The following is a 25,653-nucleotide window of genomic DNA, read 5'->3' as shown; positions in this document are numbered from 1 at the left end:
TCTAGCGCTAACAGGGCTTTCGCACTTGGCTGCGAAACCCGGCTCATCCCCCCTGTCCTGCTGGGAGCTGGGCCAAAAGGGGCTCTTTGGGGTGCGTTTACTGTAAGGATGCTCTGACTTGGCTTAAGGAATTGTAATTCTCCTTGCTAAGAGTATTCGCAGGAATTTCCTAAGATTACGGGCAATACGCAGATGTCACCTAAAGCAGCTACGACGAGCTCCGCGGGTCCCGCGCTGCACTTAGCACGTGTTATACCACTGTGTAACGAGCTGTAACCGTCCTCGGAGACCTTGTGGGCTTGTCCGCTGCGGTTTTTCAAGGTAACATTTGCATTTTTAGGTTCCCTGTTGGATGGCTTGCTGCTTTTAGTTGACTAAGACAAGCTCTGCATCTGCAGGCTTTTAGGTGTGAAGGCGGCATGCAGCTTGCAAGGCTGCTCTGGAGGTGCCGCCCTGCCTTTCTCCCCTGGCCCTCTCCATCCTGGGGGAGAAATAGCGTTAAATAAAATAGCTAAGCTCAGTAAGGAGCCAGTCTGGGACCACCCGCATCCATTGCTGGGCTGGCACCGGGGGTGACGCAGAGCTTTCGCCCATGCTCGGCATCCCAGGGTTCAGGGATGCGGGACACGGGAGCAAGAAAAACGGAGGACTCTTAAAACGCGACCGGGGTTGGTGGGGATTTTGAGTAATTATTTTGGAAACAGTTTCAGGATCTGGCAGCTTTTTGCTGTGTGTCAAACTGTCAGCCGCTCCGTCCAAAATCCACCCCTGCATAACTCCGAGTGCCACCAGCCCAGGAGTCCAGGGAGCTGGACGTGTCACCCGGCGAGCCCTGCGGGCACCCCGGCACCTGGGGGTCGAGCTCTCTGGCTTTTCCAAAATCATTTCTCATTTCTAGAAGCCTTAAAAAAAAAAATGACCTGGGGCAAAATGCAATGCCATGAGAGCAGCCGAGCTGTGGGTTAATGGGAAACGTCAGGCTCGCTGTATTTAATCCTCCTGCTGCAAAAAGCCTCTTTTAAACCATTGATCATCTTTTACTTGAAAAACCGTTCATGCCACCAAAATTGCCAGATTTCCAGGGAAAAAAGAGTGAGCAGTGAGCGAGCGTATTTAACTTTCCTTCCCAAATGGCACTTGTTTCAGCTTGTAGCTGCTAGACAGTAAAGGGCAACGCCGTCAGCCCAGATTTACGTGCGCTGATTTACAAGGATGCTCTAAGGGCTGGAGTAGGGAAGCGGCAGCGAGCCGGGCAGGGGAGCCCGAAACACGTACCCTGTGCGGGAACGGCCGCGGGGGTCCGGTTATTTCCAAAGCAAGGCTGTGTCATACCCTCTGCAATATTCCAGTTGACCTAATGCAATGCTCTTTTTTTTTTTTTTTCTTTCATTAACCTCCAACGCAGCCTCCCCATCTGCAGAATTAATCACCGCTGGAAAACCAGACAAGTATTTTAGAAATAACAAACTACTGCTTTCGTCCTTAGCAACTTTTTTCAGGCCAGTCGGTTCCATTTCAGTTCATTGACCACGCTCACAATCTGGCAGATCCCATTTATAAGCCAGATGCGTTCATTGTGTGCACGCTTCGATAATTTCTACCTTTTTCCGAGAGCGACAGCTTAACTGGCCTTTGCCCACCAGGATATCCTAAAATTGAGACACTCGTGTCTCGGATGAGATTCCCGGCAGCACGCTGGGGTGCTTTCAGCCCAGGTTTGGAAGCTGGTGTTTGATGGGTTCCGGAGCTGGATGTTATTCCCGGGGTCTTCCCCTGCCTGTGTAGCCGCGGAGCTAGGAGGGTCTCAGTTTGGAAATCCCCATTGCTCGCGCCGGGCTGTGAAACCACGCCGTGGGGTCCCCCCTCGGCAGAGCCTTCCCAAAAGCTTTTCGTCAAAGGGGGAAGATGCTCCTTCCCCGGGAACCTGCACAAGGCAGAGCTCGTCTCTCTCCCAGATGTCTCACTCTCTCCCTGGGTGGGAAAAATCCCCAAAAACGGATGCTTTGGCCTCATTCCCCCTATGCCTGCCCTTCCTCAGCCCCACGCTCCCGGAGACCACAGCAAAAGCCGTGCCTAAGAGCAAATCTTCAATCATCTGCCTGGGTTATATCTTTATAATATCAGATTTTAATAGAGTAATACGCTGAGGTCATCGCAGCCGGCTGCACTTTTATTTCGGCGCGGTCGCTATAGCAGCGAAGGTCGAAACAAAACATACAGTTCAGCAAAGTTTCCTGGCTGGTGGTGTTCATTTTTCTTTATGAGCTGACTTTGGAAGACAGCGGAGCGGCAGCTTATGGAAACTCGGAACGTCTTTCTCGCTCCCCTGTCTGCTCCTCCGTCTCCGCAGCAATCGAGATAAAGGTTAGACATCTGGTTCGGATCTGCTCTGTTTAACCGACGAGAAGACCCGCTCCTGCCGTCTCGTAAATCACCCGCAGCTGGAGCGCGGTCCCAGCTATTTGCTGGGGCTGTTTACCCCGCCACGTCCAATTTAGCCGTGGGTTTTGATTTTGGAAGGGCTGAGCTTCCAGCGAGCCGCCTGCTGCCATTTTGTGAGTGGTCCCTGGTGCTGGGCTGAGGCGCCGGGCGGGTGGCAAAGGCTGAAAAATTGTCACGGGTTTAACGTTCTCTGGGGAGTTAAAGCCATCGGGGATGCCGGGCGCGGTGGCAGGCACGCTAGCGGGAACGGCGCTCGCTTGCGGCGAGCTCCCTGCCCCAAAGAGCTTAGCGGCACGCAGGGGCTGTGAGCCGATGAGCGCCCACAAAACCTTGCAGACTTAGCATAGCATCTTCTGGATCCACTTCTCTCAGCTTATCATCTCCTTGTTGCTCAGAGGTTTAATGATCTTAGGGTTGGGAGGTGTATTATTTCCATCTCGCAAGCAGGAGGCTGAAGCAAGAAGGGACGAAGGGTAGGGTGATGGCCATGCCCACGCTTATGTCTCAGTTATCTGAAGATCCTTTTCTCCAGGCTCAGCTGCTTTAAGTTTATCTGCATCTATGCTGAAGTAGTTGGATCCAGTCCTAATTTCCAGGAATGCCTGGCGTGGAAGACATCCTTTTCCTTAAACTCTTGACCTTCCAATGTCAACACTCGCGGTGTAGGGCATTGCTTTGGCGTGGCGTTGCTGGAACACCCACTTTAACTGAAAGGAGCTAGGCAGGTACATGCGTACATCTATATACTGGCTGCTCTTACTGCTGTGAAAAACTTAATACTGGCTAATAAAATGTGTCAGAGCCACTTGGCCTCTCCTTGTAAAGGTTTCCCAAGAAGGCTATGATTAAAAGCAAAGCTACAGCTTTAACACAACCTAACCAACCCTCAAAAGCTGGTGCTATCCTAAATTTAAGGGTCTGGCTGCAATGCTCAAGTCTGCTACATGCCCTACTCTTCATTTTTTATGATACCATTAGTGCTTTGGTGTTGAACGCTGTGGTTTTCACCAGCAGACTCGTAGCTCACTTGCATCCAAGGGCAACACGTTCGTCCAAAACCCTCCAGGTTTCAATTAGAGCAAGTGAGATTTGAGACTGGCTATTGCAAAAGCCATGTAATAGTTTGTCCTGGGGCCTGTCCCCTCTCACCCTTTAGGAGAATTGCCCTAAATCTCTGGAGGTTTCTGGAAACAGGTTAGACAAACCTTTGCAGGGCTGACGTAGGTCGGGTTGACCCTGCCTTGGAGACCCACATAAAGTCCAAGCAAGTCCTAGATTTAATGCTTTGTCTTCAAGTCCTAAGGCTAATTCTGTCCCAAACCGCAGACTCACCAGGCTTTATTTTACCAGTGACCCTCCTCGCGAAGTATGTCACACTAAGGTTGCCCAGAGGAAGCGACGAAGTCCTGCATCCCCTCCTGCATCCACCTCTCCTTTTAGGAGTGGGTCTTGGTTGTGTAAATGTGGGCCCCTGCTGCAAGTGAAGATGCCCAGTGTTGCTTGACCGATGCCCGCGTGGGGTTGGAAGACGTGGTAAAGGTTATCGAGACCCCACATGCACCATGTAACTGGTGCCCAAGGGTTTCAGAAATGACACATCGCACCTAGATGTAGGTGGCCATATCCCACCCATATTGTCTATATCGATGGTCAGACGTTCCTAGCGTCGCTTCAGCGTGCCTCAGGGCATGAGTCCCGCAGGCAAGTTACGCTAAAACACGTGACCGGGCCCATCCAAAAGAAGATGCGAGCGGCTTAGGAGGAGGATACCAGGTTACCCTCCCCACTGACGCTGAACTTTTTACAAGATGTCTTGGCAGTTGGCAGAAGTGATGTAGCTGTTGTGGTCTGGCAGTGAGAGATGCAGTTTATAGGGAGTGATAGTATCTTTTATTAGGCTGATGTGCCTCAAGAAAGCGGGCTTTCAGGCACACGAGCCCTTTGTGGACTTTCAAGGCCGAGGGTTTGAAAGCATCAGCCCAACCATGGGAGATGTCCTCCAGCAGCTCCCTCAGGGCTCATGCCAAAAGATGGGGAGACTTTCTAAAGAGCGTTTGACCACGGAACGGGCCTTCACCAGGAACTTTGCTTCCACTGAAGCTCTTTTATTTCACAACGTGCCCTCGGCTTATGGGGAAATGCCTATCTTGGGTTCAGCTTTTACGTCTCCGCTGTCTCACTCTCAGGCGGGCGTGGAAGACCGACGCTGAGCCTTTCGGAGTCGTGGGCATTTTTGATGCAGGGGATTTAGGTGGGACGTCTGCTCGAGAAGTCCTGCTTGAAGGACCGTGTCCTCTGGACTACAGCACCTACATCCATCGCATCTGTCTTGAGTTCATCAGCCCAGCGCCCACGTTTCCTCCAGGGCGCTGCAAAGCAGCGGTTTGACAACGGGATGGGAACTACTTAGCCAGAGCTAATTTATCCGAAAAAAAACACTTTAGGGGAGCAGCCCCCTCCCTCCCCTACCGCGGGGGGCTTGGCCACTGGGGGGACGCCAGCTGGACCCGCAGCACGGGGATGCTAATCAACGGCGAAGGCCACCCCACGAGCAGCGGGGAGCAGATGGCGGGGCTGGCGGTCGGCAGCCGGCAGCGGAGCGCGCTGCTCGGGGCTCGGCCGGGCTGGGACGAGCTATTTTTACTCCCGGTCTGGTCCCGCAGCCACGCTGGCAGATGCGCTCCCAGCCGCAGATGACTTCCATGTGTAAGCCCGCGCGGCCGCTGGCCGGGGGCCCGGGGCGTAACGCGCTGCCTTAAAAGGCTCGGGAGAGGCGACGGCAACGCCCTGTGGCCCCGGGGATGGGGGCCCCTTCCCCAGCCCCCCGCTCCCGCCGGCACGCCGTGGAAGCCCGGGCTGCGCCTTCGCGCCCCCGGGCGCTCCGCGGTCCGTCGAGAGCAGCTTTCCCGGGAACCGGAGGCGGCACTGACGTTGGGAAAACCCCTCCCGCGCTGCAGAGGGGTGGGAGGACGATTTTCGTGGGTCGCTTTAACCTGGCTGCTGCTTTTAGACCCCGTGAGAGCAAAAAAAAAAAAAAAAAGGGGGGGGTCTTCAACGTGCCCCGGCGCGCGGTAAAATGCAGGGCGGGCTGCTCTGTCCTCCGGAGCGGCCACAGCTGAGCGTGGACGGTGCAAGAGCCAATTAAAATAATAAATTTAAAAAAAAATTAAGCCCTTGTGATGTGCTCGGGGAAGGTGCCAAATAAACAGCATAGCTTCCCAAAGCGCAGCTGCCCCGCTCGAGCGGCGTCCCTGCCGTCCCCGAGCCCGGCGCAAGCGGCTTGGTACTGACAGGAGATTTTGGGATCTGGGCTGCTCCGTGTGCCGGGAATGGCGTAAAAGCTGGGACACCTAAAAGCGTAAATCCCCACAGCGACAAAGCCCGGAGCAGCCTTACGCGGTCCCCGCGCCACGACGGACCTGCAGCCCCCCTCACCTGGATGGGTCAAGGTGAGGCTCTGGGACCGCGGCCCATCGCGCTCGGCTTTGACCGGGGAAGCCGAGGCTTGGCTTAGTCTTGCGAACGGTGTTGGGGGAGGCAAGCCGTCCCGCTGGGAGGGCCGCTCGCAAAGGCGACGCGCGCAACGCGTCTGGAGCGTCTCGTGTCACACGGTCCTTTGAAGACCCACCTGAAGCGCTGCAGAAAGTAGCACCCCAAAGCGTGGGGCGGGCGAGCACCGGGTCGCCCTCTCCTTGTGACGGTCCCAGCCTGACCCGTGGAGGAAGACACTGGGCGAACCCTAAATTGTAAACCCGTCCTGCCCAAGAGGGGTTGAACCGATGCAAACCCTGTTCTCCAGAAGCGAGTAAATGCCCTGTCCCCTGTGGAGCTGCTCCGGTTTTGGCATTGGGGTGTGCCTGCAAGGCTCACGTCTTCCTTCTCGTACCTCCACCATGTAGACGTGTCCCAGTGGTCCCCAAGCCACAGCTGAGGCCTGGGGGAATTTAGGTCCTCAGCCCCATAGCCCAGAGCCACCCCAACGCCTCGGTGGGGTCAAGTTCGTCTGCTTCGTGCTTTTAGGGGGGGATTTTTGGTGGGGCAGGGAAACGTGTGTTGTTTCTGTGAATTTTGGCTTCCTTGGGTGAGCTCAGGTAAGGACAGCACTACCCTGCAGTAAAAATCATCATGGCTATGGGCAGCGAAGGAGACCCCCCAAAATGCCCATGGGGTCATCAAGCCTTGCAGGTTGGGAGGGACCTCCAGCTGCCTCTGGTCCAACACCCTGCGCGAAGCAGGGCCAGCCGAGGCCGGGCCGCTCAGGGCCGTGTCCGGCTTGAGTTTAGATTGCTCCAGGATGGAGATTTCACAACCGTGACACCTCCGTTTCCACCTTTTTCTCAGCTGGAAAATTCCCGGTTACCAGCAGCACCTCAGTGCTGTCCCCTGCACCCAGGCTACGCCCACCCTCCCTTCAGGGACCACCGGGATTTGCCTCCAAAGAAATGGTTTCCAGACCCTGGAAAACGTCTCCGCTGATGCCCGCCGTGGCTTTTACAAAGACAAACCCATGGAATTTCTCAAAACCTCCATTAGACTTTATTTAAAAGTTCTTTGTATAGACTTCCTGACACAGACTCCATAATAAAAATAAAATCCCCCTCCCACCCGCTGCCCCCCCCTCCCCGAACTGCTTTGCTTTGTATTTTATAAAACATACAACATCAGAAGAATGCCAGAGGCATCCTACACCACAATTTAAAAATTTGTTAACTGAGGCCTTGGTCCCAGCAGTGCATTTGCGGTCGGAAACCTTGCTTCCTTTTCCTTGCTAGCTCGGTTGGCCACGTACGTTACAAATGCATACAGGAGATCTAGTTTGAAATCTAATCCAGCGAAAGGAGAAAGAAAGAGGAAAAAAAAAAAAAAAGAGGGAAAAATTGACCCACTTCTTTATCAGAATTAGCTACTTTCCTACACGAAGGCTTCCCCTGTAAAGTTATGCTCAGTTATGAAAACGATAAAAGCAAGCATGTAACAGTTGCAGTGAAATTATTATGATTTTTTTTTGGTGGTTTTTGGGGTTTTTTTTTTTTTTTTTTTTTTTTTTTTTGGTCTCATTTTTACGGTGCCTTAGGTAGGCAGATTGCCGGAATCAGACAGAAAGGGTAATTTAGGGACGTGTTCGGAGACAATAACAATCTGCAATTAGGTAAATATTTGGTAATGTCGCAGCTATACAATATAACCCGGACACACGTAGCACTCAGTCCACAAACAGTTTAGCACCATATTGATAGGTCATGCAGCAAAACGCTTTCTTCAAGGTTTGCTTGGGAGTTAAAAGCATGATATGGTACAGTGCAAGGTAGTCTATACCCTTAGCTTCTATAGGGGCAAGGTGGCAACGGCTGATGCTCCCGGCTGTCTCAGAGGTATGTGTTGGCTCTATGTTCCTATCGTCGTCACCACGCCAGGGTTGATGTTACCTGAAAAAGTTCGGCGGAGAAAGAGGAAAATGAACTGCGGTTTTTCCGCGCGTGGGAAGGACATTGAGGGAGGATAAACGGAGTTAAGCGTCGGGACGCGCTACGGAGCCCGGAGCGCCGGACGGGAAACGCCAGCGGCTCGGCCGGCCCCTTCTCCAGCCACGCGTAAGCCGCTTACCAGGGACGCAAACTTTTTCACATTCTTTCTGCGTGTTAAATCTGTTCTCGTTGCCTCCGCAGCCGCCGTACCAGAACCGGGCGCAGCTCTTGGTCTCGGGGTCGTAGTACCACTTCAGTACGAAGCTCCTGCAGGTCCCCTCGTCTTTTTGCAGCCGGCAGATATCCGTGACTGCGGGTAAAAGCAGGAGCAAGAAGAGTCAGCAAGAGCAGTCCCGGGTGAAACGCAGCCCCTCGGGATGGACGTGCGCGGTAAAGAAATGCCTGGGAGCAGGGCTGGCATGCAAGCTCAGAAAGGGCAACCCCGCCATAGACTTTGCACGTCTCCTGTGACTAAATCCCATCTCCTCGTTTGCAAGGAGAAGGTCTTTGCCCGAGAGGACGCCAGCCCTCAATCCACAAGCCTTCGCTTCGTGTTGCTGTCGTGCAAGAAGAGTGCCGCACGGCAGCGCTTGTCTGCAAATCCCCGGGATTTGCAGGAAATGAGTTGGCAGGTCTCAGAACTAGGAAAGGACTGGCTGGGCTGCAATGGAATAGTATCTATCTGCACCGTCATTTTCCTGCTAAAAAGTCTGGTGACCCCGGAAAAGAGAAATCTTCCATGTGAAGATGCTCCCGGACCTACCACGCGCTGCCCTGTGGCATCCTGCATCCCTGGCTAAGCGAGCGGGGAGCAACATAACAAAGTACCGGGCCGTGTTAAAATGAAATTGCCAAATAATAAATGAAAAAAGTAAAAAAAAATCCGGTATCAGCCACTAATTTACCGTCAAGTCGCAAACAAGGTATCCATCCCCTGCAGACAGGGATGGAGAAGCAGCTCGTGCCACCTCTGCTCAGCACAGCGTAACCTTCAGCCGCTGTAGTTAGCCCTGGAAAAGCCTTGTTACCATAGCCCTGCGCCAGGCAGGTCCCCCAAATTTCTGGTATATCACGCCCATCGCTGCCACTTATCAGCAGGACGGCTTCGAGCTGCTGGCGTCCAGCCTTGGGCGTGAGTAAAAAAATCAATAAGTCATCGGTCAAGTATCAGGAAAAGAGCCAGCACCGAAAAATGAATGGGGCTGAGGGGGAGTCAGATGGGCGAAGTGTGGGGTGCCTTCTATGAAAGGGGTATTTGCAGTCAGGACCCTTTTTTTAATTAAGGAGGGGGGGGAAAAGTCTTTTATCTTTTTTTTTTTTTTCCCCCCCCAAAAGCGGAGATAAATCGGTGTATACAGAGCACACCAGCAACGACTGCTGAGGAAATTCAGGTCTTGAAGTTATCTTCTAAGAATCTTGTCTCAGGGTCATGCCTTTTTTAAACCGGGTGCCAGAAATCAGGCTACTTAAAGGACTTGTCTCTTACATCGTGGTTAATAGTCCTAAATATGGGGGAATATATAGTGAATATAGGAAAGAGATAGATAGATAGATAGATAGATAGATAGATAGATAGATAGATAGATAGATAGATAGATAGATAAAAGATATATTCAGCCTATAGATAGATAGATAGAAAGATAGATAAGAGATATATTCAGCCGATAGATAGACAGATAGACAGACAGACAGATAGATAGATAGAGAGATATTCAGCCTATAGATAGACAGATAGACAGACAGATAAGAGATATATTCAGCCTATAGATAGATAGACAGATAGACAGACAGATAAGAGATATATTCAGCCTATAGATAGATAGACATAGACAGACAGACAGATAGATAGATAGATAGATAGATAGATAGATAAGAGATATATTCAGCCGATGGATGGATGGATGGGTGGATGGATGGATGAATATTAGAGTTATCTATATAGATATCTATATATCTATATAGATATAGGGTGAATATATAAGAAGGTGTATTTGCAAGCAAGCTTCTCTGCGGTCCGATGAGAGCAAAGGCATGCTAAAGGCTTCCCAAGTTTTCACGGGAAGAAGGGCGCGGAAGATGATTCCTGAAATCCCGACTAGAAAGTGGGTCTGGCAGCGGAGCCTGGGCAATAAGAAAGCTTATTTTTGGGTTTACTTTGACGGAAATTGCGGCTGGTGCTGGCGGCCGCCCAGAGCCCAGGAACACTGCAGCGAGGCCGGGATGCTCCCGGGATGCTCCCGGTGGGGAGGTGGCGATGCCCAGACCGGTGTCGGGCATGCTTCTGGGCGGACCCTGCCAAAGGGCTGAGCTCCTTCTGCCCGCTCCTTTTAATTGCCTTTTCCCCCTCCGTGCCGTGAGGGACCGAACAGGTCGCTGCCAGAACAACGCCGCGGTCAAGGGGCGTCAGACTCGAGGGGTCCACGCTGCCGCGGGCGGGAGGGAGGTTGGGTGGGTGGTTTGAGCGGTGGCTTAACTGTTTAGACAGGAGGAGCTGGGAATATGTCCCTTCCCAGAGAGGAGACGTGTCTGAAAGGACGCTCGTGCCCACGTCCTGTTCTAAATGCAGCTTTTTGAAGCAGGATTTCTTTTTTAATCTCCGTTTCTCCTTGGAATTTGAAATCAATATTGACCTTCCAGTGCAGCTTTGCTTTCAGGCTCCTACGGCCAAAAGTTTCCCCATGCCTTTGGCAGGCTCGTTGACTTTTTATATTCAGATTCTTTTCTTTTTTTTTTTTTTTGTTCAAAGTCCATCTCCCTTCTTCCCTGCCTTCCAAAACGCTGAAAGCCAGCAGATGTGAATACAAGAATGACTCTACCCCAAACCCCACGCACCCTTTCAGGAATCCAACCAAGTAAGCAAAACGTTCAGCTGATGAGAGGTATAATACAATTTTTCTCTGCGGCACGGGGTCCAGGCAGCCCAGCTTTCCCCCGGCTTCATCCCCGTTGAGAGTGGAAGCAGCCTTCAGGATCAGCAGATGCAGAGAGGGAAATTCAACCTTCAGGGTTGAATCCAACGCTTTAAGGGCAGATCCGGCTTCAGGAAAGCTGCTGAAAATTCACTTGCATTGCAATTTTCAGTTTACACAATAAAGGAAAGGGAAGCTAATTCAAAAATTTCAAAGAATTGATGGAGAGCAAGAACTAGGGAGCTAAAATGTGTTTTTAAGCTGTGGCTGGCTCTGGCAGGTTCAAAAGATGGGGGCAGCCACCGCAAGCTGAGGTTTCACTTCATCCCATGGAGAAAATGTGCCTGAGCTCCTCAGTTGCATTTACATTTAATTTTGTCGGGGGGGGAGAGGAAGTTTAAAAAAATTGCAGTAATTAAAGGCTATCTCAGCTATTGAAAAGGTGGGTCTGGAGCACGTTTTTGCACCCGAAAAGCCCTAAGGTTTGGGAGACCCACTCATTTCTCCGTGCTTGCACCTGGCTATGGTACCTGGTACGGGCTGAACACAGAGCCAGACCCCATGCCCGGCATTTTAAAAGCTGAGCTGGACGTGAGCTCCCGTGTCTCGTTTTCCATGGTGGGTTCAGGCTGTGGTTTTGCAGAAAACGGGAAGAGAATCGGGCGGTGAACAGAGCGGGGGACCCTGGCGGGGCGGGCAGAGACACGAGCATCCCTCCAGGGCCCCTCGGTTGCTTTTCTTGACTATCTGCCCAGGGCAGAGCGGCGCCAAGTTCATGAAATATCACTTTAGCCTGAACAACAGTTACTGGAAACATCATCAGGGCATGTGACGATGAGCAGAAGGGGCTGGTCTGTGGGATGGGGCTAGCAGAAACACGTGCCCCCGGGGGAAAAACACATCAGGGAGGCTTCCCTGCCCTGTGAGGATGAGATCCTGCTCTAGACTGAAGCCACAGGTTCCTGCACAAGCCGTACGCCGCTTCCTCTGGCTGCCAGTGGCTGAAATACCCGAGTCCGATGTAAGGAGCCTAAAATACACCTGAGGAAATCAAATGGGTCCTTAATTTGCCTTTTCGCTCCACTACGAGGATTGAAGCCCTGCCGTCAGGCACCAGAGCTTGCGTTGCTCCTAGGTTTCCCTCCCGTCCCTGCAGAGGGCCCTGAACCACCACTGCAAGGGGGAGGCTGCTGTGGTAGCAAGGCTTGGCTGGTGTCACGTCCCCATCCCAAACCCCTTCCTCAACCAACCCAGCTGGCTGCGCGTCTCGACTTCCTTCCCAGGTCTTGAAGAGGTTCGCAAACACAACCTCTTAATCTCAGAAACTCCTTGAGGAGAGGAGGCCATTGCCATTTTCCTGCGGGCTCCTCTCTCAACTTCGATTTTTATCTTTTGGTGCAAAAGGAGAACGTCTGCACGCAAGCCCCAAGCCCCATGGACTGGTTTTCCATCAAGCGTTTTGGTTACAGGCAACGAGACGCTTGCAATACTTTGCCTCTCAGCGAAGGCACACCACCAGGAGGTGGCATTGGTTAGTCGCGCGGCGATAACAGAAACTGCTTTGGGACCAGTTCAGCAACCCCACGCTGCTGACGAAATCCAGTGCGTGATTTTGCCGTAGAGCGGTGGTTTGCGCTCAGGTCACGCAAACACAACGCGTCCTGGCGTGACAAACCGCGTGCAAGGCGACTTGCTCATGCAAAGCAGATGGTAGGGCACGGTCATGTCAAGGAGCAAATGAAAACCAAGTCTATGCTACTGGTGATCTTGTATTGGACAAGCTTGGAGGCATGCTGTGAAATGGTCAAGGTGAAATAATGGATTTGCTTCGGTTGGTGATTTTTTTTTTTTTTTTGGGTGTTACCTGACGATAATCTTTTCTCAAGGGGTGGCTGCTGCATGGCTTTCTCAGCTGCTGCTGGAGGAAAAAGTGGGTGGGTTTGGATTTTAAACCATGTTTTCTCTCCAATCCAAACATTACTTGACAATATGATAAGATAAAAAAGGATTCATCCCCACCTGGTACTTACATGGTTTTAAGCATTTGCTAACGCACTCGGCTTCGGCCTCAAATCTATTGGCATTACCACCGCAGCCACCATACCAACCCTGGCTGCAGATCTTGGTTTTGTAGTCAAAGAACCACACAATCTGATAGTCCTTGCACTGCATGCCCATGTCAAAGTCCAGCAAGCAAGGGTCTGGCCAATCTGCATGTCAAAAGGTGCAAAGGTTGAGTGACTCTGAAAGGGTTAAAAGCTGAAAAAGCAAAGAGATTGAAAAGAAAAAAGAAAAAAAAGCCCAGTACAGGACTGGTGGTGTTTCCTTGTCGTGTGATTTCTCTTCCGAAACGCAAACCTTCCCCAGCCCCTGGCTTGCTCTTCCCTGCTCTTGATTTCGTCCCACCTCCAAACCCCAAGTCTCTGTCTGGACCAGGGTGGTGGGAGCCCCTTACTCCCCACAGGACTGGGCCCTCACACAACTCCTCCCCCCCCTCAATTTTCAAAGCTCTTTGTCTTGGCAGTAACTGTTAATCCTTAAGTGTATTTATTTTTATGTTAAATGCAAGCCATACGTGCTAGACTTTAAGGCTCGATGAGGATTTAAACATACGTTCCTTTCCTGCCCAGAAATGGTAACTTCGGTCCAAATCCCGGAGGTTTTATTAGCAAAGATGGGCCATCCATGCTGGCAGGAGGGCAGAATTTGGGGCTTCCTCCAAGCTCCATAGGAAGATTTAAGCATGGGTCTCTCCCATTGCACGGAGTGCTCGAGAAGACTCGGCTAAACAACCTGCCCCAAACCCCCCGCTCTAATGCCTTTAGCCTCTTGAAAAACTTCAGGTCAGCAACCTTGGGGAGTGTTTCCCCCAAAACTACTGGCTGCCATACATCCTCAGGCAGAGTTGTTGGCTTCAGGTGGGTCAACGAGAGGAGCTGAGGTGGAGAGGTCTGCGCTGAAGCGCCGAGTGAGCTCACGGCACACCCGTTTTCCTTCGGGCAGACGGCCCTACACAAGGCTACACACCTTGCGTCCGAAGGGCTGGGACACGAGGGGTTAAACGGAGCCACAGGGGGTGCGTGTCACCTGGTGGGGACAAGCCAGGTGAAGGCTTCAGAGGGGATGTCAGTGGCAGGGAGAGGGACCAAATGAGAGCGAAGGCATGGAAAGAGTGGGATGATGGGACATGCCGCAAGGCAGAAATAAGGTGGTCCCAGCCCGGCACAAGCCCTCAGCCCCTCTCCTGCAGCAAGCGGTTCCACCAGCCAGGCATGAGGTCCATGCTCGTCCCTTTCCACGCGAGCAGCCAGACCCCAACAGCAGCTTTGCAACTCTTGTTGGCGGAACGCACTGAGCAGCAGCAGCGTCTCCCCATGCTCTCAGATCACCTCAGGAAGAAAACGAGCCACAGTGCAAGCAAAACGCTTCGAGAAAAACACGAGAGTGGTGATTTGGGGATGAATTTTGGATGCCAGATCCATAGCTGGTGCCTGCAACAGGGCTTATGAAGGCTGAGAGCCCTTCCAGACCCTTGGAGGAAGGGTTGCAGCCTGGCACGTAATGGTACAACTGGATGTAATACACCAATACAATGAGCTTGATGTCAACAAAAGCAATGAGATGACGTATTAAGAGCTACAGTGATTATGGGTTATTAACACAGGTTAACGGGATTAACAACAGAGTAGGAGCTGACAGCGTGCTCGTTTAGCGGTTTACTACATACGCCACTGGTGGCAGAGAAGAGGGCGTGGGAAGATGGGTGAAACTGGAGGGGGGCTACCAATTAGCCAGATTTATGCAAATTTTTGGCACTAACTCCCCTGCAATCTCTGGCCGCTGGTCAAGCCCTTGTTGGGCGCTGTGTGTTAAACCAAGGAGCCAAGACCTATTCTTTGCCCCAAATGGGGAGCGAGAGTGTGAACAAGCACCGGGTGATGCTCTGCATCCACTGCTGCATCTACGCGTGCCGGAGGGGCCATGGGGCACAGCCTGTCCCTGGAGAGCAGCCAGCGCTTGAGCCCGGGCTCGTCTCCCGTCCTTGCGATGGAAACAAGACCTGGTTTGAGTCCCCCGTGAAGATCACAGTGACTTCAGGGGGCTCTGGATCCAGCACGGGGCAGAGACCCCAGTGCAGGGCTCAGGTCTGCGTGGCCAAGGCTGTCACCTAGCTCATAATCTGCTGGCTCGGCAAAGCAAAGGACGCGCAGATCCTTTGGCGCTAGCGGGGCTCTGAGAAAGGCCGAGTTTGGGAGCAGGCGAGGCGAAGACCGGCTCAAACGGCCAAGCTCTTGTTGAGGGTCCCGGCAGAGCCCCCCAGCCCAGCACTCCCACCATCGCCCACACTCACCGCTCTCAGGCCCTTCCAGCGGCTCGGTGTTGAGCATCATGTTGGCCAGGGACACCTTGGGCTGCGCTGGGGTCTCTGGGGGGAAGAAGCAGCGGGGTCAGCCAAGAGGAAGGGGATCTGCGGCAGCGCCCGCGGCGCACCCATAAACAAACTCGCTGGCCCCAGCTCCGGCACGGGGGACGCGCACAAGTCGCAGGAGCCGGCTCTGGATGTGTTTACCCTAGCGCATACGTTTCAGAAATGTTTATTGGAGGCAGCTGACGGGATGAGTAATCCCCGACCGCCCAGCTGCGCCGGGACGGGTTCGCCTTGCTCTCCCCAGCCGGCGGCTCTGCTGCACGGTCGGGCTCGTCCTCGGGGGTGACCGTAAAGGAGCGTCCCCAGGACTCCACGTCGACGGCCTTGGGTGGCTCCTGCTCACCCCACGGCGTGCAGCTGGAGGGCTCTGGAGGAGCAGACGTGGCCTCTCTGTAGGTGGTTTAGCTTTGCTCCTCTGGCCTTAGAGAGGGCAGGGAAAAAAGGCATCCTCCAGGGCAGCAAATAGTCCACGATGGATCTTCTCTTGTTCCCCTGCAGCCCCCAAGGACTGCCCATGCATTGCACGCCTCTCCTTGACCACACTCCTCCCGTCACGGCCTCACATCCCTCTAGGAGCTACGTTGTTGAGGGCTGTCACCAGGGGAGGAAATCCCTTGTGATGGAAAGGAGAACGTGGTTCATATTGCATCATGCCTTGCATGACTGCACCGTATTGCATCGTGCCCCTTTCCAGGGCAAACCGTGGCTCATTTTCTGTGGGGCTGGAGAGCAGGAGGGGGCTGCAGCCACAGGAAGGGTTGGGTTTGCTTTTCTCTGGTGGAGGGTGAGGGTGTGGGTCAAGGGGACAGTGCTACCCAGCGTACAGGTCACAGCTTGTGGGCGGAGGTGTAATCACCGCCGCCTGACCCGTTTGTGCCCATTTGAGACGTACTGTATGGGAAATGCAGCTTCCCTGGGCATCGAGAGCTCCAGCTCAACACATGCAAATGTTACTTCTACACATTGATGTCTTTTCTCAACATTTTTGTGGGCACATTTATTGCTCGCCAAGGTAAGAGACTTCAGACCTGATCCAAACCCTCTGAAGCCAATGGAAAGGCTCTCCGTGGGCACCGAAATTGGCTCCCAAGTGCCAGAAGCAGCCAGATGCAGCCCTGGCAGGACCAGCACAAACTTCTCCATACCACCAAGCCAAGCCACCTCTGTGCCAAACTACAGAAAAAAAATAAAAATTGGCTGTGTCTTAGCAACTTTCAGCCATGCCACGGGGTTTGGTGAGGTTTACATGTGAGCTGTACACAGGGAGCTCGGATCCTCGAAGCACCAACCCCTCCGTTTAATCTCTCCTCTGTGAGGTTTTTTTGACAATAGAGTACGCGGAGCAGATGGGTGGCTATGGAAATGGCGATCGGGGAAGAGGCTTTTCTGTCTTATTTTGCAAGCAGGCTGGGCTGAATTTACTCCGTGTTGGCCCAGTTTGACTCTTACTATTAATTACAGCAATGCTGGCTGGACCCCACCAAGACGCATTGTGCAAAGCCTCCTGCAAGCACAATAAGACAAGCCCCTTCTGGGACTGGCTTTAGTTCTCCCACAATCTGTGTCGATTTAACACCGCTGGAGTGTCAACTTGCATTTGCCAAGGAAACGCAGTTGCAACCAGGTCTGGCTGCTGGTCTGGAGGATGCCAGACACGCAACGACACAACTGAGCGTTGCCCCGGTTGGGATGATCGTTGATACCAACAGATTCCCCATCCCTTACATGGTTTTTTTTCCCCATTTTTTGTGTCCATTTTCCAAAAAAAAAAAGCTGATGTGTTTTTCTCAAGAGGTACTTACTTGTGCTGAATGTCCCTGTGTAGGTTACTTTGGGTTGGGATTTCTGGTAGCCGGTAATGACGACAAGGTATTTCTGTCCGCTTTTGAGCCCTCGGATGACGTGTTCAGCGCCGGTCAGGTTTTGCTTCTGCACAAGAGAGTGGTCGTGCGCCAAGGTGACGGTGATGTCAAAAGCGTAGGCGTTGTGTGGCTCGGGGCTGGCCCAGCGCAGCCTGGCACTGTTCTCGGTGACGTCTGTGATCTGGATGTCATGGGTCTTTGCTGCAACGCAAGATCAGAAGGAGCGCTAAGCAAGGACTCGAAGAGGACTTCTTCCTCAAGGAAGAAGTGTCTCAGTGCTGCAGGAGCTCCTTCCCAGTCCACAGCAAATAAATTTGTCTGCAGCCAGTTGTGGCACATGCAAACCAGGCTGTGACTCTGCTATCCCAGATGCCCAACCCAGCACACTGCTGGGAGGCTTTTTTTTCATAGCCTAGACGGTTTACCAAATGGTTTATTTCTTTTTTTAATAATCTGCTGCAATCTAGCAAATCAAAGCAATTTTTTTTCTTTTTTTTTTTTTTTACGAGATTTACACAGCCTGAAATGTGATTCCCGGCACAACTTTCCCAACAACTGTAAACGTGTCCAGCCAGAACCTCCTTCTCCAGGGTGCAATGAACTCCCTGAACTGCTGAAGTTCTCCCTGAACTTCTGAAGATCTTCGAGCAAAGCCTGCTTAAGGTCGAACCTTAGACTGGTCAAAGAAGCTGTTAGGGAAAGGTTTTCCAGCTACGGCAGAGTATTGGATGGGACCTTTATAAACGCTGCTTGGAAGCAACAGTGGAGCAAGAAACACCCAGAAATGTTTGTTCCCCCCAAGATGAAAGCATTAACCTTGCAAAAGCTGATGGCTTTTATTCATTGCTTTTTATTCCTTATTTACACGGGGACGTGCATTCGTTGACTGGTTAAGCATCCCTGTGCTTTGACAACGTGTTCTTTGTTGCTTGTCCAGCTAGTGCAGAGCTGCCTGCACCCCCTTCCAAAAACACACGGGAAAACTCCTCTACGTGAACCGTGCCCACGGGGAAGAGCTTTGGCATGCCCAAGGGGGTCTCCACACTGATGCCGCGATGAACTAACAGAACTGTGTGTATTACCTGACGGAGAATTCGGACAATGCTGTTGGATGAATCACCATAAATAGCAAAACTTGGCCAAGGGGTAACGCTACAAGGGAAAGACGGAAAGCAAACGGGCCACGCTAGACAGAGAAGTGCTCTGTCGCTGCACTACCGAGCTAGGCAGCGGGTAGATGGCTTGTCCCACGTTTAGATGTCCTCCTTGGCATCTGACATCTTGACATCCTGCCAAGAGGCAGCCTGTCCCCCACCCGGTTTTGCGCAAAGTTTTCAACAAAAATAGACAAAGCCTTAACCCCCCCAGTGCAGACTTCCAGTTTTGCACCTAAAACCTGTTTCTGCAAGCACGGAATTCGGCCTCTTGGTGACATTTCCCATGGGAATCATCCTCCCGGGGAGGAAGAAAAGCCACAACCCGCTGTGGTACGGAGAAGCGAGAGGCGCTGCTCACGCGGGGAGAGCCTTTCACGTACCGCCTTGTCTCCTCCTGCCGCCCACCGCGGCGGCCGTGGTGCTGGCGGTGGCGCGGCCGGTGGCTTTGGTGTGGACGGCGGCGCCTGGCGCGCTCTGCGCGGTGGCGTTCGCCTGGACCGCGGTGCTGGCTGTGGTCTGGTGAGTGGCTTTGGTCTGGGCCGTGGTGCTGGCGGTGGTGGTTCTGGCACGGGCGCTGGCGCTCGCGATGGGCTTGACGCTCGCGCTGGCCGTAGTGCTGGCACCGAGGGCCCGGCTCGTGGTCGCGTTGGGTGCCACGTACCTGTCAAAGCAAAAGCAGCTGATACAGCTTTTCTTCCCCCCTATATAAGCAGAATTTTGGAGGTGGAAATGAGTTGGCATAGAAACCGTTGGCAAGAACCACCCGCCCTGAGGTCAATAGCCTTTGTCGGCTTTCGCTATGCCCACAGCCACGGGGGGTGAAGCGTTGCGGGGCAGTGCCTCTCGCTTGGGGCACAAGTCTAGACGCCAGTCTTGGTGACACAAGCTTTCACTGCCGTTCAGAAAATATTGAGATATATTCTATGATGGAGCCTCAATATCAGATAGTCCAGGGCAGCCCAGCCTCTGAAAATAGTTTTTTTGAGAGGAAAACCCCAAATTAATAGTAATTTCTGGAATTTCCGTCCTGCATGATGGCAGTAGCATATACCTCCTTCATATGCTTTATACATATATAAATAGGAATTTTTACCCAAATTTAAAACGATTTACTTGTCTTGTACCTTGTGTTCTTGTCTACCCTTCTCTAGCAGATAAATCTGTTGCTCGTTTGATGCAGCACTTAAGGAACTAGTGAAATGCTGATAATCCTGATTGATTGTTATCGTTGAAGTTGCTTTTTCTTTCTTTTTCCAGACAGGGACTGGGAAGTGAAGGCTTCTCCTCCAGCCAGCCCGCTAGCGAAGCTCATTCTCTCACAGACGAACCGCTACTTACACTGCTTTGTGCCCGGCGTGACCGGGGCTCTGGCTTTTGGCTTGCTGGTCACTCTGGAACCACTCGCACTGTTTCCTTATCTCTGGAGACAGGTAGAACGCAGAGTCGCCTAGAGATGGAGAGAGCATCACTGGCGTTGAAGATGGTGGTTACTTACCAACGACACGTTACATATATTTCTTCTTGATTTAAAAAAAACCAACAAACTCTTCCCTTCTTGCTTGCTCTGATAAAAGCTATGGAGTATCTCTTGACGTTTGGCGTGGTTACCGCAGCATCCTGGGCTGGGAGATTTGTTATTCCAATTTACAAACACGAGAGCAGTAACGACAAGATACCAGAGGGCTGTGTGTCTTAGTCCGTCACAGGTAAACAGCTTTCTTACAAGAAGGGACTTCCAACCACACAGTTAATATTTTTTCAAGAGTTAGAAGTTTCCAGGACCTCTGTAAGCGGTAAATGGAAAAAGCAATCTGAGAAAACCTAAACATTTATTTCCAGGGAAAAGATGTGCTCGTGTTTGCTTCCCATTTAGTGCAAGACATTCCTGAATCGGTGGTTCTAAGCTGAGATGCAAATTTTCAAGCACAATCTGCACATGCCAAACGCAGCAGCATTATTTATCCCCGAGAAAAGAATCCTGTTCATCTGGTCCTTCAATCCGCGTACAGCACACCCCAGATCTCAGCCTGAGCCGTCCAAATGCCCGCCAGACATGATGTTTGTGCTGAAGTTGGGAAGGGAGGTTGGCTGGGCATTCAGGGAGCTCGGGGGAAGTGCTAGCAGGCTGCAGAGGGCCAAGAGCCCCAGCAGGACCAGACCCTGTGGGACACACTGCAGATGAGACTGGCAAGCCAGGCGGGATTAGGTTCAATCTCACAGGTGAGCCCGTGGAGACCAAGCCAAACCAGATGGAAGGGAAAACTCTACCTGGCAGACCAACAGACAGCATGGGATGGGCTAGGGAGGCCAAAGTGCACAAAAAGCAGACATATTCAAGCAGGTAGACCTATGAGCAGCAAGAAACAGACCAAGCAGTGTAGAACATACAAAAAGACACTAACTTCAGTGGGCTTCACTGCCCAAAGAGATGGTCAGGCTAGAGCCCACCCAACCAACAGGCAGGTAGGCCAAACCTGGCAGAGTGACCCCTCTGAGGTCACGTGTTGCCCCTTCCATAATACTTTGGCTGCAGGACGTTATACTTACTTCTGATAAAAGACGGCAGTAGTCTCCCAAAGCGTAGTAAGGGCTCTTCATGAAGCTCTCCTGGTTTATCAACCAGTTTGAAGAACACGTCGTTTGGCTCGCTAGCTAGGCTATAGATATTCTTGGCATTCACCTTCCTGCCAATGCCCAAGACAACAAAGAAGTACCCTTTGCATTTTGCATCAATAACAACCTTCTGCAGGTACTCAAGTTCTTGTTTATTCACTTTCCCAGTCATCATCAGAACTATGACTTTTAGATCCCGAGGGTTTGGTGCACTTTCAAAAATATGAGCCATTGTGTGTTCAATTGCGCTTCCTATAGCCCTCGTGCCATGGAGCTGGGTCATTTGGTTGTGAAGGTAATTAACGATCTTCTCTTTGGATCCATAATCGGTTAGTGAAAACTCAGTTTTTACTGGTGGGAAGCTTGAGTTGGTTTCGTATTCATAAGGAGCTTGCTGGAGAACTGCCACTCTTGCGTGGTGCTGAGATACTTTTGGCTCAGAGCTGATTTCCAGGTTACTTACGAGGTGGGAAATGTACTTCTTCATCTCGCTGAACTGCAGAGGGGTGGTGGACTCTGAGCTATCCATGATGAAGGCTATGTCAGTGTCTACATCTGTTGGGGCTGCCCTTCTGTCTCTGAATACAGGTCTCTGACTACCAAAACCACAGACGGGATCGGGGTCGCACACATCTAGGGAAGAAATACAGTAGGTTTCACCTGGAGGAACTGAAGACGACCCTCCCTCAGCATTATAAAAATCTCTTGTGTCATATGAAATGCTATCAAGCCATGGACATTCGCTGGTCCGTTACTCGATACCAAAGTCATTTCATCCCAAATGCATTTAGTATTTTTACGCGCTCCTTTGTCCAAAGGGATCCCTGAAGCGCTCTGTCATAAATGGCAGCAGGCCATATTTTAGAGTGTTTCGTTATCGGTATTTGGGCTGTAAAAGTGGGAACCAGCCAAAAAAGGAGCTTCCCTTTACAAAGTGGAGAACGCCCAGTGAGCCTCATTCACAACGCCAATGTTTTCTGCTCAACCTAAGAATATGAATTCCTTGTCTTCAGCAGCAGAAGGGCTGACTCCCAACTGGGCTTCCCTTCTGCACCACTGACAACTGACTGCTGCGCTACCAGAAGGATTTGGCACTGTCTAGAGGAGAAATTGGATGCTTTACCCAGACAAATGTGACAAGTCAAGAGCCTCCGGATAGTTTCATTCAGCTGACTGCCACTGGTTGGAAGAACAATTGCATGTCCTACCGCTGTGTTGTTGATCTGGTTCGATGCAAACAGAAAAACATGGTGTTAGTAACGCTGCCTTCTGTTATTTTCCGCTCAAAGTAAAGTAGGGGAGGGCAATCCACAACTCTAAGACGAGATTCTCTACTCAGCACGCTGCTTTTGGTGGATCCTATTTGGAGCGGCCCAATGCCCCCAACATCAGTTAGTGGGACTAGTTTAGAGACATAACCTCCGAGAAAAGGGTCAGGCACTTGAACCAGTGCTCAGCGTGCTCACCTGGGGCTTTTTCTTTGCTTTAAATCTCTGTATGTCCACTTTCCCTCTGCCAACAAAGCTACTGTACTTCTGCCTTCCCACCCTTTGCCTTTCTGTCAGACCTTTCTCGCTATGGGGACTGTCTTGTCTTCTGTTTCGTACCACACCTGGCACCCTGGAGCCATGGTCTGGGGAACGAATGACCCATCACAACCTCACTAGCGTCTCACAGCATGCGCCGTGTTTCGGATTTCTCTCCTAATAGACATGTTGGATGAGTTTGGCCAGCAGTGCTTTCTCAGCGCTAAGCGCTTGAAAGGCCTGTGGAAGCCAACCGCTGCCTGCAGGAGCGAACGCTATCAGTCTCCCCCGCGAATGAGACTGAGGTCATGGGCGGAAAATGAAAGAAAGGGTAAGTGACCCCAACCTCCAGCGCTCTGGTGAGAACTTGGTCCTGCCTGGTGGTAAGGAACACGGGCATGACCCCGGCATCGTAGAGTTTCAGCACAGCGTCGTTGAGCTGCGGGGAGGCTCTCGTGTCCCCATTGCTGAAAAAGACAGCCACCTTCCTCATAAGGAAGCCGCTTCGGGCACGCTTGAAGGTATTCCTGGCCACGAAGGACATGGCGGTCTCCAGGCTGCGTGGCTTTGTGGTCAGGGTTGCCTGGAAGTTTTGGATCTGCTGGAGTAGGCTCGATTTCTTCCTGGCATCAGCAAAGCGGATCTCTGTGGTGACCTCATTGTTGTAGGTGACCAGAGCCACTCGGGCACCCCGAGGACAGTTGCTTTCGGCAATGGTTAAGTTGTTGACCACTCTGAGTACCGTTTGCTTCATCCGGTTGAAAACATCTCTCACGACGCCCGAGGAGGTGTCGATAGCGAAGGCCAGCTCGGTTGGGAAGACAGGGCACTCCTTGGGACCTGCAGAAAACATGCGTTGGGAACAAATAGTGCCCCAGATAGTTGTCAGGGTGCAAGGACCATGTCCTCAGCAGGTGGTAAATCATTCATACCACGTCTGTGAGGAGACTAACAATTCTGGCATGCAGTCACACTGGGGTTTAAGGGACTGAAGGTGACTTACCGTAGCAGCAAGCTGTGGAAAGGACAGGGAAAAAAAGCAGTTTGGTCAATGCCATTCGTGTAACATGGTGGGCATATAGGGGTAGAGACAGGGAATTAGCAAAGCACTGATGTACTCACGGCATTTGTCTTTGATGTTCCGCACAAGTGCACATTGCTTTAGAAAATAAAACAGAAGGGAGGGAGAAAGGGAAAAAAAGAGGTATGTGACACAGCCAACAAAAGAGTATTTTAAAACAAGAGAGAAATGATGCCATACTTACATCTCTGGATTCTCCTTTATCGCCTTTAAGTCCCTGTTTAAAAAATAAAGAAAAATTGCGTGCAATGCTTGTTTTCAGTTGTGTTTCCAGCAACAGGGGGAAATGTTTTCCCATGTGAGGGGTAAACCTAGCTGAGGCCAAACCCCAAAGGGATGTTTACAATGCTCTAGATTCATTTGCAAAGCAAGCCAAGTCACCTTGGCCCTTCTAGGGTGCTCTGTGCCATTCAGAGTTGGTCATGGACCATATCCTGCGTGGGGTGATAAATGACAAAGAGCTGAGAACTTCCTAGAAGGAACTTTAAGTGACTTGTTGCCATGGGGAAATCCTAGTGCCTGATAAGAGCCTGTCTCTTGACTTTTTCCTTTTTCCTTCTGCTCTGCATTGAGGTTTGAGAATGGGTGAATATTTATCAGTGATAAACAGATAGTTAAGAATTTATAGAGACACATCCAAGACAAATAAAGAGGAATTTGCCCGACTTGAAATTAGCAGGAGATGATGACGGACATATCTTTCAACCCCTGGCACCAGTAAGGACCACCACATTTCTCAGAGAAGCAATCAGGAGTCCCTCCAGGGGGGAAAACCAGAGGCTCCAAGCAGCAATGCAATGAACACTTACAGATGGTCCGGGGTATCCAACCTCTCCTTTCTGACCAGGTGTCCCAGGATCTCCTGCATTTCCCTAGAGAGAGAGCGAGAGCAGAGAACTCCATGAACATCTGCAGGAGGACTCCCAGGATCATGGGTCAACACTTGGGGGAGAAGATGTCTTTCAGGCTGTTCATGGCAGAAGGGAAAAATTGTGTCATGGTCCAACTTACCCTGCGGCCTCTGTTTCCTTTAGGGCCGGGGCCTCCAGCACCACCGCGGTCACCAGGTCCACCCTGGTTGGGGAGAAACGCAAACGGTAACACTAAATCTGCACAGGACCATAGGCAATGGCTACATTGCTTGGAAAATGAATGCATAGCTCATGGGCTGCACCGTACCTTGGGCCCCGAGTAGCCTACGAAGCCGCGTTCTCCCTGAAACAACATAAAGGTTTATTTGAATGTGTTTTAGAAAACGAACCTGATTCTGCAGGCAGATCTGTAACAACTGAAGGAACTGAACGATGGAGGGAAAAGAGAGAGAAGACTGCAAATACATTTCGCAATTTTGTTCCTCACGTGATTAATAAAAAGCAAATAGCCACTATTTTTAAGGTCTGGTTGCTCCTCTAAGGCTACCTGCAACTGTAGAGGAGCTGTCAGAGATGCTGGCGCATTGTTTCCAAAGTCGCACAGGCATTCATGGGACTCTCTGGATAAATGGTACAAAACCATTATGCTTCGTCCTTGGAGAAGCTGATTTTAGGTAGTCAAAACCCAGACAAAGGCAGAGGGGAAAGTTTTGAAGAGCCTTGCCCGATTTTCTCACCAGGATACACATTGGGATGGTTTTTGTCCCTGTATGTATCTGTCTTCACCTAGGCTCTGCCCTTGGCCATCTGCACTGGAGACCTTGGCTACTTCCTTCCTACTTCCTGCTTCCTCTTCCTGGTAACTCACGTTGGTAGATGGGCGTGCTGATCATACACCTACCTTTCTGCCTTTAGGACCTGGGCCACCAATTCCATCTCGTCCATCATCACCCTGAAATTGGAAAGCTAGAGTCTTTAATATGCAGTCGTATGTGAATAGCTTAAACTTCACAGGTTCACAGGTAAACTTCGTCATCAGTCGAAAGAACCCACTGATGCCACAGGCCCTTTGAGAAGTCCTTCTATAGATTAAATTATTGCAAGAAAAAAAGCACAAAAAGCTGGTGCCAAAACTAAAAATCTGAATTAAAACCTGCTTAGCATACACATATAGCGTGTAAAACCCAGGTGGAAGTCAGCAACGGGGAGCAGGTTAGGAGGTCAGTCAATGCTAAGGGGGTACGTACAGCTCTGCCTGACCCAAGCTTGTCCTCCCTTGCTTTGCACAAACCATTTT

General features: G+C 51.4%; 1 protein-coding gene across 3 annotated transcripts in view; it reads right to left on the bottom strand.

The window, feature by feature from the left end:
• Positions 1-6,702: 6,702 nt before the first annotated feature.
• COL6A3 (collagen type VI alpha 3 chain) overlaps positions 6,703-25,653 on the bottom strand; it is a 55,570-nt gene continuing 36,619 nt past the window's right edge. Inside the window, exons 27-44 of one of the 3 annotated variants that reach the window (XM_082001761.1) lie at positions 25,258-25,308; positions 24,664-24,699; positions 24,496-24,558; positions 24,294-24,356; positions 23,669-23,701; positions 23,526-23,562; positions 23,407-23,418; positions 22,750-23,243; positions 22,001-22,100; positions 20,812-21,510; positions 19,603-19,711; positions 18,645-18,925; positions 17,048-17,308; positions 15,168-15,242; positions 12,847-13,026; positions 12,681-12,734; positions 8,047-8,217; positions 6,703-7,868 (exon numbers count right to left, since the gene is read on the bottom strand). In XM_082001761.1, coding sequence (XP_081857887.1) covers positions 7,828-7,868; positions 8,047-8,217; positions 12,681-12,734; positions 12,847-13,026; positions 15,168-15,242; positions 17,048-17,308; positions 18,645-18,925; positions 19,603-19,711; positions 20,812-21,510; positions 22,001-22,100; positions 22,750-23,243; positions 23,407-23,418; positions 23,526-23,562; positions 23,669-23,701; positions 24,294-24,356; positions 24,496-24,558; positions 24,664-24,699; positions 25,258-25,308 — 2,760 coding nt within the window. In that variant the 3' untranslated portion in view covers positions 6,703-7,827. Of the gene's footprint in view, positions 7,869-8,046; positions 8,218-12,680; positions 12,735-12,846; positions 13,027-15,167; positions 15,243-17,047; positions 17,309-18,644; positions 18,926-19,602; positions 19,712-20,811; positions 21,511-22,000; positions 22,101-22,749; positions 23,244-23,406; positions 23,419-23,513; positions 23,563-23,668; positions 23,702-24,293; positions 24,357-24,495; positions 24,559-24,663; positions 24,700-25,257; positions 25,309-25,653 lie in introns of all 3 variants that reach the window. The other 2 variants (XM_082001762.1, XM_082001760.1) reach the window with 2 other exon arrangements.

Source organism: Phaethon aethereus, assembly GCF_964289735.1.
Source record: "Phaethon aethereus genome assembly, chromosome: 6".
In the NCBI taxonomy this organism is placed as follows: Eukaryota; Metazoa; Chordata; class Aves; order Phaethontiformes; family Phaethontidae; genus Phaethon; species Phaethon aethereus.
This window is presented reverse-complemented; position numbering and strand designations above follow the sequence as displayed.